The sequence below is a fragment of the Bos grunniens genome, chromosome 3, assembly GCF_055505025.1.
Source record: "Bos grunniens cultivar Pamir isolate PY7600 chromosome 3, Bosgru_T2T1.0, whole genome shotgun sequence".
NCBI classification, from domain to species: domain Eukaryota; kingdom Metazoa; phylum Chordata; class Mammalia; order Artiodactyla; family Bovidae; genus Bos; species Bos grunniens.
Window position 1 is genome coordinate 37781309 of NC_141167.1, and position 16622 is coordinate 37797930.

A 16622-nucleotide genomic window follows, 5' to 3' on the forward strand; every position below is an offset into this window, starting at 1 on the left:
TCATCTTGGATAAGAGCAGATATCTCATTCATTAGGTCCTGTAAAATATTCTGTGCAGTTGATCTAATATTTGACTTAAAATGGGGTCATAGTATTTACATCCTCTGGAGTAACACAATTTATGCTATGTAATAACCTTGACTCCTTTACAGAATCATGTTTAATGGGCCCTCCAGAACTCTGATGAATACCACAGTTTGGTCTGTTTTCTGCATTTCTTAGGAGTCTGGAAAAGCTGTAGGAAATGAAATATCTATCACAAAGTTTTTGCATCTAGCTTAGCTACTACTGTCAAGTTTAGCAAAAAGGCCAAAAATTCTGAATTTAAGAGATTTTAGTAGCTGCTTAGAATTAGTGTTTGAATTTGTACTATGAAGAATGTCAAGATTTTTAGCATTAAAGAGTCCTCCATCTACCCACTTAAAAATGAAGGAACTTTATTGTTTAATTCCAAGTATATGCACATATACTTGTATACATGTGTGTGTGTATATACATATATATATATATATACACATGAAATATATATATTGTAGTTTCACAATTACATTTTGTTTTTTCACCACAGATAAACAATCAGATTCTATATGGAAGAAGTCACCAAAATGCATCTGCCATTATTAAGACTGCCCCACCAAAGGTCAAGCTGGTTTTCATCAGGTAAGACAGATATGTCTGTTTTCCTAAAACTCAAGATCTCTTCTGGAGATGTTATTATTTTATCTTATACATAAAATATGTAATACTATTTTACCTTTTGTTTGTTTAAAACAATCACTGTGTTCTAAAAATAAGTTTTCCTTTTGTAATTGTCACTTTAAGAAAAGAACGTGTGCTAAGTCTTGTGTCTAACTCTTGGTGACACCCGTGAACTGTAACCTGCCAGGTTCCTCTGCTCATAGAATCCTCCAGGCAAGAGTACTAGAGTGGGTAGCCATTCCCTTTTCTAGGAAATCTTCCTGATGCAGGGATCAAACCCAGGTCTCCTGCATTGCAGGCAGATTCTTTACCATCTGAGCCACCATGGAAGCCCAAGCAAAGTATAGATTGCTTTGATGCTGAGGTGTTCTTGTTATGTACAGTTCACATGATAGAACTGGTAGTTGAGGCTTATGTTTGTATTTCTATTTTGAAAAATTCTTTCTTGATCTGATTATCCTCTTTTTAAATATCATAGAACATTCTAGCTTGTCATCCTCCCATCAGCATCATTTGGTACATTTGGTACATTTGCTCTCTCATTAATGCCTTTATCAAAGGATAGGCAGGAAAAAAAAAAGAACCCAGGGAAGTTTTAGGAGCTTCATGTTAAGAGGGCAGGTGAGAAATACAGACGGGAGAAGATGTGAGCTCTACTGTCTGGAGTCGTGTAGTCCTTTTGGGGCTCCACATTTGCCCACAGCTCATCTGCCAGCAGACTGAGCCCTTTTGGTATAAGTGAGTCAGAATTGAGACCCCTCATTGGTGGGAGCCATCACTGCTCCATCAGACATGGAATGAGGTTTGATTCCATGTAATTTTACTGAAATGACAGATACATCCAAATTATTTTTGGAGGATGTAACTGTATGTTAACTATCACTCTGTTTCTTTGCCTTTGGGGCCTCAGTCACTATCTATAAACTGGGGATTATAAAGCACTTACGTCATTCACTGTGGTATTTTGAAAATTAGAAATAACACAGTGTCAAGGAGAGAGTAAAGGCTTGAAGAAATGTTACCTGTCCTTATGATGGCGATGATTAATATTACTCTTCCTCTTCTCAGTAGTTACTTTTTAGTAAGATCCATCCGTTCCCAGGAGACAGCTGGGATTAAGAGGTGTTTATTCCCAGTTTTGGACACTAGTGTAGATGATTGAAATATTCCTTCCTATGCCATCACTTCAGCCTCACAGGCATAGCTGCTTTGCTCCTGAAACAGTCCTACATTAATGGCAACCCACTCCAGTACTCTTGCCTGGAAAATCCCGTGAATGGAGGAGCCTGGTAGGCTGCAGTCCATGGGGTCACTAGAGTCGGACACGACTGAGCGACTTCCCTTTCGCTTTTTCACTTTCATGCATTGGAGAAGGAAATGGCAACCCACTCCAGTGTTCTTGCCTGGAGAATCCCAGGGACGGGGGAGCCTGGTGAGCTGCCATCTATGGGGTCACACAGAGTCGGACACGACTGAAGCGACTTAGCAGCAGCAGCAGTGACATTTTATCCTGTTCATTAGCACTTTCTGGATTTCCAGGGTTTGTTGCTCATGTATCTAGGGTGAGAAACCTTCCTCCTCCCCATTTGCGTAATGACAGTCTCCTTTGGTTTACTGACCTTGGAGTTCTGTTAGACACCAGTCCCTTTACCCTTCCTATTGCCAGAGGTTACAAATTTAATTAGATGATGAAAACATGAACAGACTTGAGAAAAGGTCAGCGACTCAAAAATTTAAAGTGTCCATCAATAGAAATCCATACAAGTAAAGAGTTGAAGCCATTTAAGCTTGAAAACTTGGTTTAAAGCTGTGTGAGGATCACATGAGATGTTACGTAGCATTCAAGAGTGTCTGCACATCAGTGCTTGGCACTTTGTGGACTGCCACAAGGGATGTTATTGCTGATTAACATTATTGTTATGTCTTTGTCTTCTGTGGGGCCTTTATACTCATGCTGACTCATCCCATTTTAAAGGGAACAAAAAGAGAATTGAATAGGATCCAAAGGAAATCATTTAATGCAATTAAGTAGTTGGGAAATAGAACCCCCTGCTTCAAGAAAGAAAGATTAAATGATTTGAAGTTATTTAGAAGACAGAAGAGAAAGCTGAGTAAAATTTTAATAATAGTAATAAAGTCCCATTAATTTAGTGTCTGGTAGTTTCAATTTTGGACTGTTCAGAAGGGATCAGAATCAAGGAAAAAATTTGTTCAGCAATTAATGGTGTAAGCGTGATTGAGGATGCTGCTGAATACTTATTTTCTAGACATGATTTTAAGCAATTTACAAATATCAAGGTACAATCAATATGTCATCTAATTATGAACCTTTCTTGCATGGTCATTAAATTACTGTGTCTAGCACAGAGTGGGGATTCAGAAAGCTTTAAAGAATAAATTTCCTTTCAACTCTTACTGAGCAATCCAGATCATATATTCTCCAAATGCAACAATCATAGTAAGTTAGTTTTATAAAACTCCTTATAGTTTAGTCCCTCTCCCCAATTTAAGAAGATTTTCTGTATTTTCTTTTGTAAGGAGAAAAATAACATGGGCATGATTCTGAACAATCTATTGTTGTATCTACTTTTAGACTGTCTAAAGGAAAAAGAGCTTGAATTGAAGCAAGGAAGATGTTCCTCTGCTCATAGCCTTTGTTTGATTCAATAGATACATATCTAGTAATTTGCATGCCAGCATTTTATTAATTAATGCTTCCGTTTCTATAGGGAAGGAACTAATCATTTGACTAAGAACTCTTATCTAAAGTGATCAGTTCTTTTCTAAAGCAAAACTGAACTCTCAGGCTTAGTGATTAAAAAAGAAACCATCAATTCACTCAGCCTGGGCTTGAAATACACTCATGGTATCACAGCTGTTTGAGCTTGATTAGTTTCCTGAGCTAGTTCATAAATTGTCTAATGTATTAGTACATGTAAATTGCCTGGAAATATGGACTCAACATATATGGCTGCCATAGAGATGAAGATGATGGTGATGATGGCAGAAAATGTGGGAGGGAGGCAGGATGGAGGTAAAAGAGAAGGAAAGTAGTAGTTAGGGTGAAAGAAAGAGGAGGGGAAAAGAGAACCACTTCTCATATGTATGTTGCCTAATTCCAGAATCTTGACTATTTTTTGAGTGAATCACATTCACAGTTTAAGAATGCTCTAATTAACATCATAATGGTTAAGCACTGGAAGAGATAGCTACAGACATTATATACAACCATTTCTAGTAAATGTTAGAATAAGAGACGAGGACACAGCCTACCTAAAACGTCTTTTAGTTTCCTGTCTGCTGTTGCTAGACTGCTGCTGGTGCTTCTCTGTGTCTATTTTTAATAATGACCTGATATTCTAACAAGGAGTAGAATGCTCATTAATGGAAGAATGTATAAAGAGAAACCTAATTAACATGAATGAATCCTCATGTCAATATAATATAATAAATTTTACTAAGTAATATTAAATAGGGACAGAATTTAAAGCACTTAAGGAGTTAAGAAAGAAAATCTAAATGAAAAAAATTTATTGTTCATTAGCTGTGTACATCACTAATAGGGGTAGCTTGGTAGTTTGGTGTCCTATTCATGTGTGGTAACCTGTGCATTTATGTGCTAAGCAATATGGCATCCTTGCTTCTTTGGGCTGATTGACTAGTTCATCCCTCATTTAGGTACATCTTTCAACCTCTGCCTATGTATTACCTCCTTCAGACTATTGTCACAAGAATAGTTTTGCCTATTTTGGAACCAAATCCTGAAACAATTAAGTTCTGATTTGTTACCAGGTTTCAAGAGGTTAGCACTTAAATCATCTCAGTACAACAGATGCAATTATACTTTTCTTTAAAATGGCATAACTTGCTTTGTGTTATATGTGTGCTGAGTCACTTCAGTCACCGACTCTTTGTGAACCCATGGACAGTAGCCCATGGCTACAGGCTTCTCTGTCCATGGAATTCTCCAGGCAAGAATACAGAAGTGGGTTGCTATTTTCCTTCTCCAGGGGATCTTCCCAACCCAGGAACTGAACCTGCATCTCTTAACATCTCCTGCATCGGCAGGCAGGTTCGTTACCACTAGTACTACCTGAGAAGCCCTTGTGTTATATAATGTTACTTTAAAAACCAATGTTTATAAGTTATATTTCTTTGATTATTGCTTCTATATGGCAGTATTTCCTTCCTTTGTTGAAACTGTTGATTCCCTGTGCATTTACATTATACAGAAAATTTTGGCTTTTATACCTGAGTAACTCTTTTTTAAATTTATTGACAAGGGAGATAAGAATGGGAATTGGCTACAGGTTTAGGAGAATGAGTAGCAGTAAAATAATCACAGGAAGGTGTGAAAATATGCTGCAGGTAACATTTAATTAACTAGGGCTTTTAGTCTGTAGTGATATACATTTATGTAATCATGTCCTTGTCATAACACTTGCCTTTGTTCATATACTAATTGATCTATAATTCACAAAGTGGGTCTGTGAGTCATCAGGGAAAATGAGCAAGTTGCTGCTGTGTGTGCATGACATGGGCTTCCCTGCAGGCTCAGATGGTAAAGAATCCACCTGCAAATGCAGGAGACCTGGGTTCCACCCTTGGGTCGGGAAGGTCTCCTGAAGAAGGGAATGGCTACCCACTCCAGTATTCTTGCCTAGAGAATTCCATGGACAGAGGAGGTCAGCGGGCTACAGTCTGTGGGGGTCACAAAGATTTCGGACATGACTGAGTAACTAACACTTTGACCTTCAAACACGGCTTACTTATATAATCACTTTTTGCCCTTTTCTCCCCACATTATTAGATTTTGGACAATATTGTCATCATGTAATTGTGCCCAGTGGCACATTTGGACTGTGATATACTCAGTGATTCTACTCTAGATCATCTAGATGCATTACACTGTGCTTACTATGGGTGCTTACTATGTACCACACATTCAACTCTGAGTTTTCCTAGTCCATATGATCTCCTCTACACAAGCACTCCAATTTCAGTACAGGAGAAGCAATGTATTAATATGATGAAGAATGAATTGCTGTATTTGGCAGTGCAAGATTCCAAGGAGATTAATGATCTCGCCTGCAGCTCTTGTCATACCTTCCCCCACTATCGAAAATTAAATGTCATGTATAACAACTCACTCTCCATTACTTAATTACATGTGGAAAATGTGTACTGTTAAAAACTCCTGGGGCTAAAGGAGGCCAAATGAAACTGAAACCCTTGGAAAGATTTAGTGCTAGCTGTCAAGCCCTACCGAGTGAAAGTGGACTCACCATGGGACCCACTTCACTGTATCCATTGAACACATGTCTTGTTTTCATAATTAAAAAATATGGTGTGGCCTGTTATCCTATAGTCTTGTCTCTAAAAGATGATATTGATTCGAAATTAACGTGAATGTCAAAGTCCATTTGAATAAGATCCTTATTGTGTTCTTGCTTCTTTATATCTAGTTTTGATAAATAGGAGGGAAAAAAGATTGTGGGATCAAGTATGAGTTTGACTTTCACAAGGAAACATTCGTGCATTTATTGCATAAGTATTTTCAGAGTGTCTACCTGTGCTGGTGCTGTGGAGTGACACAGAGAACACAATTTCTGCCCTAAGGATGGACACAGAGAGTAAAACAGTCTGGTGCCTTATCCAGCAGTGTAAGTGCCATGACACTATAGGGACATATAGTAGACACACCTAACCTGGTCTTTGTAGCCTGTGGGAAAGTGTCACAGATAAAGATGTTTAAGCTCAGACTAGAAGGGAGGAACATAGCTGCGTATGTCATTTGATATGATTTCTGTAAATAAGCATTTTCTTACGCTCATGGATCATTAAAGGATGCAGTGCCCCTTTTCAAGTGCACAGTAAAACATCATCCATATATGACAAGGAGTTTTGAGGAAGACGCCTGTCATTAGCACTGAACTATGTTAGGAGTTGTAGGGGGTGGAGACTCTCCCGCAATTTCAAGGCTCTTCTGTTTCTCTGTTTAGTTGGACTGTGTGATAGATCCATAGGTCTCTCAAATGCTCTGAAATCCTGACTCTTTCTTCAATACTTGTTTTCTGTACTATCAATTTTAAATAGTAATTTTAATTATTAATTTTTATTCATAAGTAGAATTTATAAGACTTTTAGTTCAAGAGCAAGGTGGAATTGGAGTGTTTTGTGGTTTGATCTTTTGTCAAAAGCATTGGAATTTATGTATCCAAATAAAAACCGTTCCCTTTGACAGATTGTGGTAACCTTGGGAAGTTGTGTACGTTTTATCCAGTTATCATTCCATTGGGTCATGCACTTCTGAAATCATCTTGAAAGCCTAAGACATACTCTTTTGAATATCTACAATAGCCATAGATTTTTCCTCTTTCGAGGGTAGTTGTAGCTAGGTTGTCTGAAATAACCAGAAATTTTACATGAATTCAGGTGCATTTAGTCAATTAGGTAAAGTGCTTACCTAATTGACTAAATTCACTCACTCACTAAGTCACTTCAGTCGTGTCTGACTCTGTGTGACCCCATAGGTGGCAGCCTACCAGGCTCCCCCGTCCCTGGGATTCTCCAGGCAAGAACACTGGAGTGGGTTGCCATTTCCTTCTCCAATGCATGAAAGTGAAAAGTGAAAGTGAAGTCGCTCAGTCGTGTCCGACCCTCAGCGACCCCATGGACTGCAGCCTACCAGGCTCCTCCGTCCATGGGATTTTCCAGGCAAAAGTACTGGAGTGGGGTGCCATTGCCTTCTCCGAATTGACTAAATTAGGTAAGCACTAAATTAGGCAAGCCCATCTTTCTTATTTGACTACTTGTAAAGGATCTTTGAAAACCATTATTATTATTTCATGAATAGAAATGCAAATTTTGTTCTTTATTGCTCCTATTTCTTAATACCAGCTTGTAGGAATTATGACTATATGTATTTCACTTTTAGCACTCAGAAACAACTAATTGTGATGGTCACAGAGATAATAGGGGTGTTTTTTCTTTGCACTTTTTTTGGGGCAATATTTTTACTTCTCTCACTGTAGAATGCCTGTTTCCTTTGGTAGATGCCCCTCCCTGAACACACATACACGCCCACAATGTATGTAGTATGATGAAAGAGTAAAAATAGTAAATCTAGGTGGAATCTAAAGGAACCAGATCTTTCTCTCACTGACAAGGTGTCACCAGTGTGTGTACATGAGACCTAAGTTTGTGCAATATGATACCTTAGGCTTAGAACAGAAAGCAAGTAATTTGAGTGACTCTATATGTATGGTGTTTATTCATGGAATCACAGGCCTTGATCAAAGGTGCCTGCTGTGATTTCATTCTGCTTCCTGCTTCCTTGTCCTCTGGAGTTCTCTTAGTTCTCATTTGTTGTAAGTCTGATAATATAAGCCTGCCTGTGTTCTGTGAGATCCCAACATCCCTCTAATAAATTACCTTTTGCTTTAGTTCAGTTCAGTCACTGTCGTGTCTAACTCTTTGTGACCTCATGGACTACAGCATGCCAGACTTCTCTGTCCATCACCAACTCCTGGAGTTTGCTCAAACTCACATCCATCAAGTCAGTGATGCCATCCAACCATCTCATCCTCTGGCATCCCCTTCTCCTCCTGCCTTCAATCTTTCCCAGCATCAGGGTGTTTTCCAACGAGTCAGTTCTTCACATCAGGTGGCCAAAGTATTGGAGCTTCAGCTTCAGCATCAGTTCTTCCAATGAATATTCAGGACTGATTTCCTTTAGGATTGATCAGTCTGATCTCCTTGCAACCCAAGGGACTCTCAACAGTCTTCTCCAACCCCACAGTTCAAAGGCATCAATTCTTTGGTTCTAAGCTTTTTTTATGGTCTAACTCTCACATCTATACATGACTACTGGAAAAACCATAGCTTTGACTATGCTGACTTTTGTCTCTGCAAACTGATGTCTCTGCTTTTTTATATGCTGTCTAGGTTGGTCATAGCTCTTCTTCCAAGGTGCAAGCATCTTTTAATTTCATGATTGCAGTTACCATCTGCAGTGATTTTGAAGCCCAGCAAAATGAAGACTGTTACTGTTTCCATTGTTTCCCCATCTATTTGCCATGAAGTGATAGGACCGGATGCCATGACCTTAGTTTTTTGAATGTTGAGTTTTCACTCTCCTCTTTCCCTTCCATCAAGAGGCTCTTTAGTTCCTCTTCACTTTCTGCTGTAAGGGTGGTGTCATCTCCTTATCTGAGCTTAAGTTGGCCTAAATTACTTTTTATTGCTTGCTGCCAAAGCGTCCTAATGAATAGGAAGGATGATAAAATTAGAGCTCTCTGAACAAGTCATGAGCAACCAGTGCAAGTTCCCTCTGCTCATATGCATGTCCCATGTTGGCTTTTAGCCATGATCCTGAGAAGGTATTATCCTTCAGACATCCTTAGCAGAACCACAAGACCTCTAAACAAGTCCCTACTGGGGATTCCCAGTATGACAAGTTTCCACTGCTACTGGCTTTTGAAATGAGATTACCACAATGATTTCAGAGAAATCAAGCAGGATTTTACTCAGATTTATACTTGGTAGGAAGAGTCACCTTTTATAGTTCATGGCCTTACGGTGAGGACTGGATGTCTGAACGACATTCAGGCTGTTCCTGACAGGATCAAGAGAAGAATGGCTGTGAGTATCTACTGTACTATCTTTAGAAAGAGTCTCTATGAGAAACCTGATAGGCTGTCATTTATCCCATCCAGTCCTAAAGCTCCCTATGTTAAGTCTCCCACCAACCTGCACTGTGAGATATTTTGAGTCAACTTTTCCTCTGTACAATTGGCAATCATTATTTAGAACTTGCCTGGGGCCACCTTTGCAAACTGTGGGCCTAGATGCTGAGTTACTCCCAGCAGCCCTCATTAGTGCCTGACATTGTTTGGAATGCCAAGGAAATAGAGGTCATAATTCCACTGTCAGTGGACATTTATTTCAGATTCAGCATGGTCAGCTATTTTGGTGGTTTCTTCCAGTTGGGAATTAGAAACTATTTAGTGTGTTCATATAGTTAGAAATGTCTCCTGGAATCTTTTCAGAAAGGAGTTTTGCTCCCACTGAGATGTAATGATTTGCTTTGTTTTACATGTTACTTCTGGTTCATTTGCATAGAACTTTCCTGGATCAATGTTAGTTTATTGTCATGTTTCAATTAATACAGCAAATATAGATTTTACTTTTTCTGTCCTCAAGTATCTCCCATCACTATTTTTAGTACAGGCAGAAAAAAAATTACCTAGGCCTGTTTAGTTGTGTTCGTACGTTCCTCATTTATGCAGCTTTGTGTGTATATGCACCTAAGCAGTGTGCGAGGCTCCAGATTGTAGTAGTGATCATTCCGTATAGAACAGGTTGCACAAAATTAAATCAGCTTGCTTGGGAATCCAGGTTGAATTCAAGCACATAGCTTCTACTTTTGATATAATCCTATTTTGTTGACATGAAATAAGATTCTACGGGTTTAGTGAAAATGAATTTCTAAGAGGCAAGACCAGATCTGTTCTGAAGACAAAATGATTTTAAGTGATAATGTAATTCAAATGTATTCTCATCACACTTGTACTTTTTTGTCTTAGTCAATTTTTTAAATTGTGATAAAATATGCATAACATAAAATCCACCTTATTAACCATTTTTAAGTGTACAATTAAGTAGCATTAAGTATATTCATATTATTGTACAACCATCACCACCATCTATCTACAAAACAGTTTACACCCACCTTGCAAAACTGAAAATCCATACCCATTGACAAGTAACACCCCATTCTCTCCTTTCCCTCACCTCCTGGCAACTATCTTTCTGCTTTCTGAATTTGACTACACTGGATACCTTATAAAAGTGGACACATACAGTATTTATCCTTCTGCTACTGGCTTATTTACTTATCACAATGTTTTCAAGATTCATCCATGTTGCAGCATACATCAGAATTGTCTTCCTTTTTAAAAACTGAATGATGTTCCATTGTGTGTTTATCCATTCATCTGTTGAGAAACAATTGGGTTGCTTCTACTTTTTAACTATTGTGAATAATAGTACTATGAACATGAGTGTACAGATGTCTGTTTGAGACTCTATTCTCAATTCTTTCCCATATATATCCAGAAGTGGAATTGCTGAATTATGTGATAATTCTATTTTTAATTTTTTGAGGAACTACTGTATTTCTCATAGCAACTGCACCATACTACATTCCTACTGACTGTAGGTAAGGGTTCCAGTTTCTCTACAACCTCACCAACTCTTACTATTTTCTTTCTTTTTTTTGATAGTAGTTTGGTATGACTATTGGGTATGACTTCTTCTTTGGAGAGATATCTTTTCAAGTCATTGCCTGTCTTTTAGTCAGGTTGTTTTGTTGGTGAGTTTAGGAATTCTTTTATGTATTCTGGATATTAACTCATCATCAGATATATAATTTGCAAAAGTTTTCTCTCATTCCATAGATTCTTTTTCACTGTGTTGATCCACTGAGCTTTTCATGTTAATGTAGTCCAATTTATCTATTTGCTATTGCTTGGGCTTTTGGTGTCAGATCCAAGATATTGCATCATTGCCAAATCCAATGTCATGAATTTCCCCATGTTTTCTTGTAACAGTTTTATAATTTTAGCTCTTATGTTTAGGTCTTTGATCCATTTTGGGTTAATTTTTGTATATGCTATAGGGGAATAATCCAACTTCATTCTTTTGCATGTGAATATCCAGGTTTCCCCTGTACCATTTGTTGAAAAGATCATCCATTCTCCCATTGAATAATCCCGGCGCCCTTGTTGGAATCATCTGACCCTACATTGAGGATTTATTTCAGGGCTTCCTATTGTATTCCATTGGTTTATGCGTTTGTTCTTAAGCCAGTACTACACTGTTTTGATTACTATAGCATTGTAGTATATTGTGAAATTAGGAAGGGTGAGACCTCCAACTTTGTTCTTCTTTTTCAAGATTGTTTTCGCTATTCCATATACATTTTAGGATGGAACACACTTTTACTTTTAAAAGAAGGAAAATGGCTCCTTGGAGATATCTCAGTTCAGTTCAGTTCAGTTCAGTCGCTCAGTCGTGTCCGACTCTTTGCGACCCCATGAATCGCAGCACGCCAGGCCTCCCTGTCCATCACCAGCTCCCGGAGTTCACCCAGACTCACGTCCATCGAGTCAGTGATGCCATCCAGCCATCTCATCCTCTGTCGTCCCCTTCTCCTCCTGCCCCCAATCCCTCCCAGCATCAGGGTCTTTTCCAATGAGTCAGCTCTTCTCATGAGGTGGCCAAAGTACTGGAGTTTCAGCTTTACCATCATTCCTTCCAAAGAAATCCCAGGGCTGATCTCCTTCAGAATGGACTGGTTGGATCTCAGACCCTAATAAATTGAAAATCGTGGAATTCTACAAACACATGCAGGCATATACAGCTCATTACATCAGATGTCTTTTTTTCATCATTCAGAAAATTTTGTCATAGGCTCAGTGTCTTTTCCTGAAGGATAAATACATTCTTTTCATATCTCATTAATCTTTCATTTAACTACAATTTGTAGCATTCTTTTAGAGCTTATGTTAGAGAGAGAATCTCATATTTAATCCTAAGGCATTAGTCAATGATTGCTGGATTGATGCTTCAAATAGCATGTTATTGAAATCTCTTACTACAATTTAATTATGATTACAACTTTGAGGGATAAGATATAAACATAAAGGGTTTTATCAACAAATCTCTGTATGTGACATGTGTATATTTAGAAGAACAGAAAAAAGTTGCTGAGAAAACTCATGTAAGCAGTTTAGAAATTCACAGGAGAGAGAGATTACTGTTGTAGAAGTGGATACAGCAAGAGCTAGTTAATGCTACCTGAGAATATTTATATAGGAAAAAAAAGTCCAAACCGCATGAACAAATTTAAGTATTTATTGAGTACCTGCTGCTGCTGCTGCTAAGTCGCTTCAGTTGTGTCCAACTCTGTGCGACCTCATAGACAGCAGCCCACCAGGCTCCCCCATCCCTGGGATTCTCCAGGCAAGAACACTGGAGTGGGTTGCCATTTCCTTCTCCAATGCATGAAAGTGAAAGTGAAGTCTCTCAGTCGTGTCTGACTCTTCGTGACCCCATGGACTGCAGCCTACGAGGCTCCTCCGTCCATAGGATTTTCCAGGCAAGAGCACTGGAGTGGGGTGCCATCGCCTTTTCCATTTTGAGTACCTACTGTATCTCAAATACTATATAAGACATGCACATATATAACTATACATCAAGCAAAACAAGCACCAAAAGAGGGAACTGTATGCTTTGGGTTATTCACAGTGTGTTTGCAGGCTTGAAAACCCCTTGCACAGAGGGGTTTTCACAATTGAGAAGGGAGTGATTTGGATTGACTGAGACCAGAGAAAGCAGAACAAGGAAACCAGCAGGGACACTGTTGTTAACGTGAAAAGTACTTGAATTAGAATGGTGACATAGGATCAGAAGAAAAGCGGAAAAAAAGAATGAAGTCTTGAGAATGAATCCTTCAGACTTGATAATTTCTTTGGGTATAAGGGTATAAGAGTAACTGAGAACTTTGCTCCTGGATGAAAGAATCTGAGACTTAAAATTTATATCCTAAAACATTGAATGTAAACTATTGTTACTATGAGATAAGGTTCAAATACAGGGTCAGGAAGATCCCCTGGAGAAGGAAATGACAACCCACTCCAAGATTCTTTTCCTGGGAAATCCTGTGGACGGAGGAGCCTGGCAGGCTACAGTCCATGGGGTCGCAAAGAGCTGGACATGAGTTAGTGACTAAACAAGAACAACAACATTGTTACTATGCTTTAGTGTTATGATATATTATCTCTTAATTCTATTAGAATATATTATCCTAATTTTATAGATTAAGAAGTAAGATTTTTAAAAAGTTGCTTAGTATATTGTTTATGTCTTACTGATGGAACTGAAGATAGAACTGTTCATTTACCTAGGTGTCCTTAGGACTGGATTTCTTTCCAGAATAGCACCTTGTTGTCTTACACTATAGATAATCCTGAATTCATTTTTTAACTGGGATATAATGTCTACTCAGTGCAATAGATTTTAAGTGTTCAATTTGTTGGGTTTTGATAATATAAAATATATGCCTGTGTGGCCATCACCCAAAACAAAAATATAAGAAAGTCATTCACCTGGCAAGTTTCCTGGTGCTCCTTTCCAGTTAGTTCCTCCCCCCAGAACAAACACTTCTGATTTCTGTCACCAAAGATTAGTTTTAACTTTTCTTGAGCTTCACGAAAAAAAAATCAAACAGCATCTATTATTTTGTGTCTGGTTTCTTTCATTTTATATAATTTTTAAAAGATTTACCCTTGTTGTCATGTATATCAATAGTTCCTTAAATTATTGAGGAATACCACCCCAATCTGTGAATATACCACAATTTGATGATCCATCCTCCTGAAGGTGGATATTTGGGTTGTTTCCAGTTTTTAGCTCTTCTGATTAAAGTATAAGCATGATTTTTTGGGGGGAAAAGTTATAGAATAAACTTGTTTAGAACATATTTGAGTCAGGATAGACTCAGTTATGCTTCAGTAACTAACAACCCAAATCTCAGTGGCTTAAAACAACAAAAATTTCTTTCTTTCTCAAGTTACATGTCCACCGGGGCTCAGCAAGGGGGCCTCTCTGCTCACTGTGGTCCTTCAGGTACCCAGGCAACAGAAGTTCCAGCTCAGCTTGTGTTTCCTTAATCACCAGGGCAGAAAAGCAAACACAGTTAATCAAGTACTGGTTCAGTTTTAAGGGTGAAGAAAAACACAAGCCAGAGGATTTATGAATATCCCTAATTACTATCACAGGGGAGCACTGGGAGAATTACACTCCACTGTACTGTTCACCACCTGCCCTGCACTATCAAGCACAATTAATGTTTCAAAGCATTGTATAGTCATTATATTTATACGAGGGATGGGTAATGTAGATGTGACACTCCAAACTTAAGTATGAAAAGTTGATCAAGTCAGAGTGAACAAACTTAGAACTCTGCACTGCACCTTCATCTTGAAGAAAATTGTGAAATAAATTTATGAGTAAATTGTGACCCAGTAGAACTTTTCCCCAAGGTGGATCTGGGGATAATAGCTTGGGTATATGAGAGAAGAAGATATTTGTGGCTTGGGGTCAAGCTATTGAAATGGGAAACACCATAATACAATAGTTAAAAGAGTAGGTTTGGAAACCAGATAGCTGGATTTTAGCCTCAGCTTGCTATTTATTAGCTTTGAGACTTTGGTCAGGTATCTTAATCTCTGTGTAAAGTGAAGAAAATAATTGCAATTACCACATAGAGCTGTTATGAAGGTTAAATGAGTTAACATATAAAAAAGGTTAGAACAGTGGTACATGGTAAGAACTCAAAAGTTATGCTTCTGGTGATCACGTTTTCCAAATCAATACATTTTGCTATATATTACTTTTCTCGTTGTGTAACAAACTACCACAAATTTAATGGCTTAGACCATTAATGGCTTAGACCAACACACATTTATTATCTGGTAGTTCAGTAGGTCAGAAGTCTGACACAGAGGGGTTGGGCTCTCTATTTAACATATCACAAAGATATGTTGTGATATCAAGATGTTGGCTAGATTGACTTCTCTTCTAGAGCCTTGGGGAAAAATTCACTTCCAGGCTCATTCTTGTTAAGTTTATTTCCTTGTTGGTTCTTTTTTTTTTTCTTTTAAACTTTTTATTTTGTCTTGGGGTATAATCAATTAATAATGCTGTGATAGTTTTAGTCGTATATACACATGTATCCTCTGAGAAGGCAATGGCACCCCACTCCAGTACTTTTGCTTGGAAAATCCCATGGACAGAGAAGCCTGGTAGGCTGCAGTCCATGGGGTCGCTAGAGTAGGACACGACTGAAGCAACTTAGCAGCATACATGTATCCTGGAGAAGGAAATGGCAACCCACTCCATGGCAAAACCCATGGACAGAAAAGCCTGGTGGCCTACAGTCTATGGGGTCGCAAAGAGTCAGGCACAACTCAGCATCTACTACTACTGCTATACATGTGTCCATTTAGCCCCAAACACTCCTTTCATCCAGGCTGCCATATAACACTGAATAGAGTTCCCTGTGCTTGTCCTTGTTTTTTTTCTTCAGTTGCCATGGTTCTTTGTGACCCTATGGACTGCAACAAGCCAGGCTCCCTGGGAGCCAGGCTCCCCAGGCTCCACAACTATCTCCTGGAGTCTGCTCCTTTGAGTCACTGAAGCTATCTAACCATCTCATTCTCTGCCCACCCTCTTCTCCTTTTGCCTTCAATCTTTCCCAGCATCAAGGAGGTCTTTTCCAATGAGTCGGCTCATCGCATTAGGTGGACAAACTATTGGAAATTAAGCTTCAGCATCAGTCCTTCCAATGAATATTTAGGGTTGATTACTTATGACCAACCTAGATAGCATATTCAAAAGCAGAGACATTACTTTGCCAACAAAGGTTCGTCTAGTCAAGGCTATGGTTTTTCCTGTGGTCATGTATGGATGTGAGAGTTGGACTGTGAAGAAGGCTGAGCGCCAAAGAATTGATGCTTTTGAACTGTGGTGTTGGCAAAGACTCTTGAGAGTCCCTTGGACTGCAAGGAGATCCAACCAGTCCATTGTGAAGGAGATCAGCCCTGGGATTTCTTTGGAAGGAATGATGCTAAAGCTGAAACTCCAGTACTTTGGCCACCTCATGCGAAGAGTTGACTCATTGGAAAAGACTCTGATGCTGAGAGGGATTGGGGGCAAGAGGAGAAGGGGACGACAGAGGATGAGATGGCTGGATGGCATCACTGACTCGATGGACATGAGTCTGAGTGAACTCCGGGAGTTGGTGATGGACAGGGAGGCCTGGTGTGCTGCGATTCATGGGGTCGCAAAGAGTCGGA

General features: G+C 38.9%; 1 protein-coding gene across 10 annotated transcripts in view; it reads left to right on the plus strand.

The window, feature by feature from the left end:
• PATJ (PATJ crumbs cell polarity complex component) overlaps positions 1–16622 on the plus strand; it is a 389086-nt gene that overhangs the window by 239704 nt on the left and 132760 nt on the right. For all 10 annotated transcript variants that reach the window (XM_086394286.1, XM_086394288.1, XM_086394293.1 and 7 more), the window contains one exon: positions 569–660. In XM_086394286.1, coding sequence (XP_086250412.1) covers positions 569–660 — 92 coding nt within the window. The remainder of the gene's footprint in view (positions 1–568; positions 661–16622) is intronic.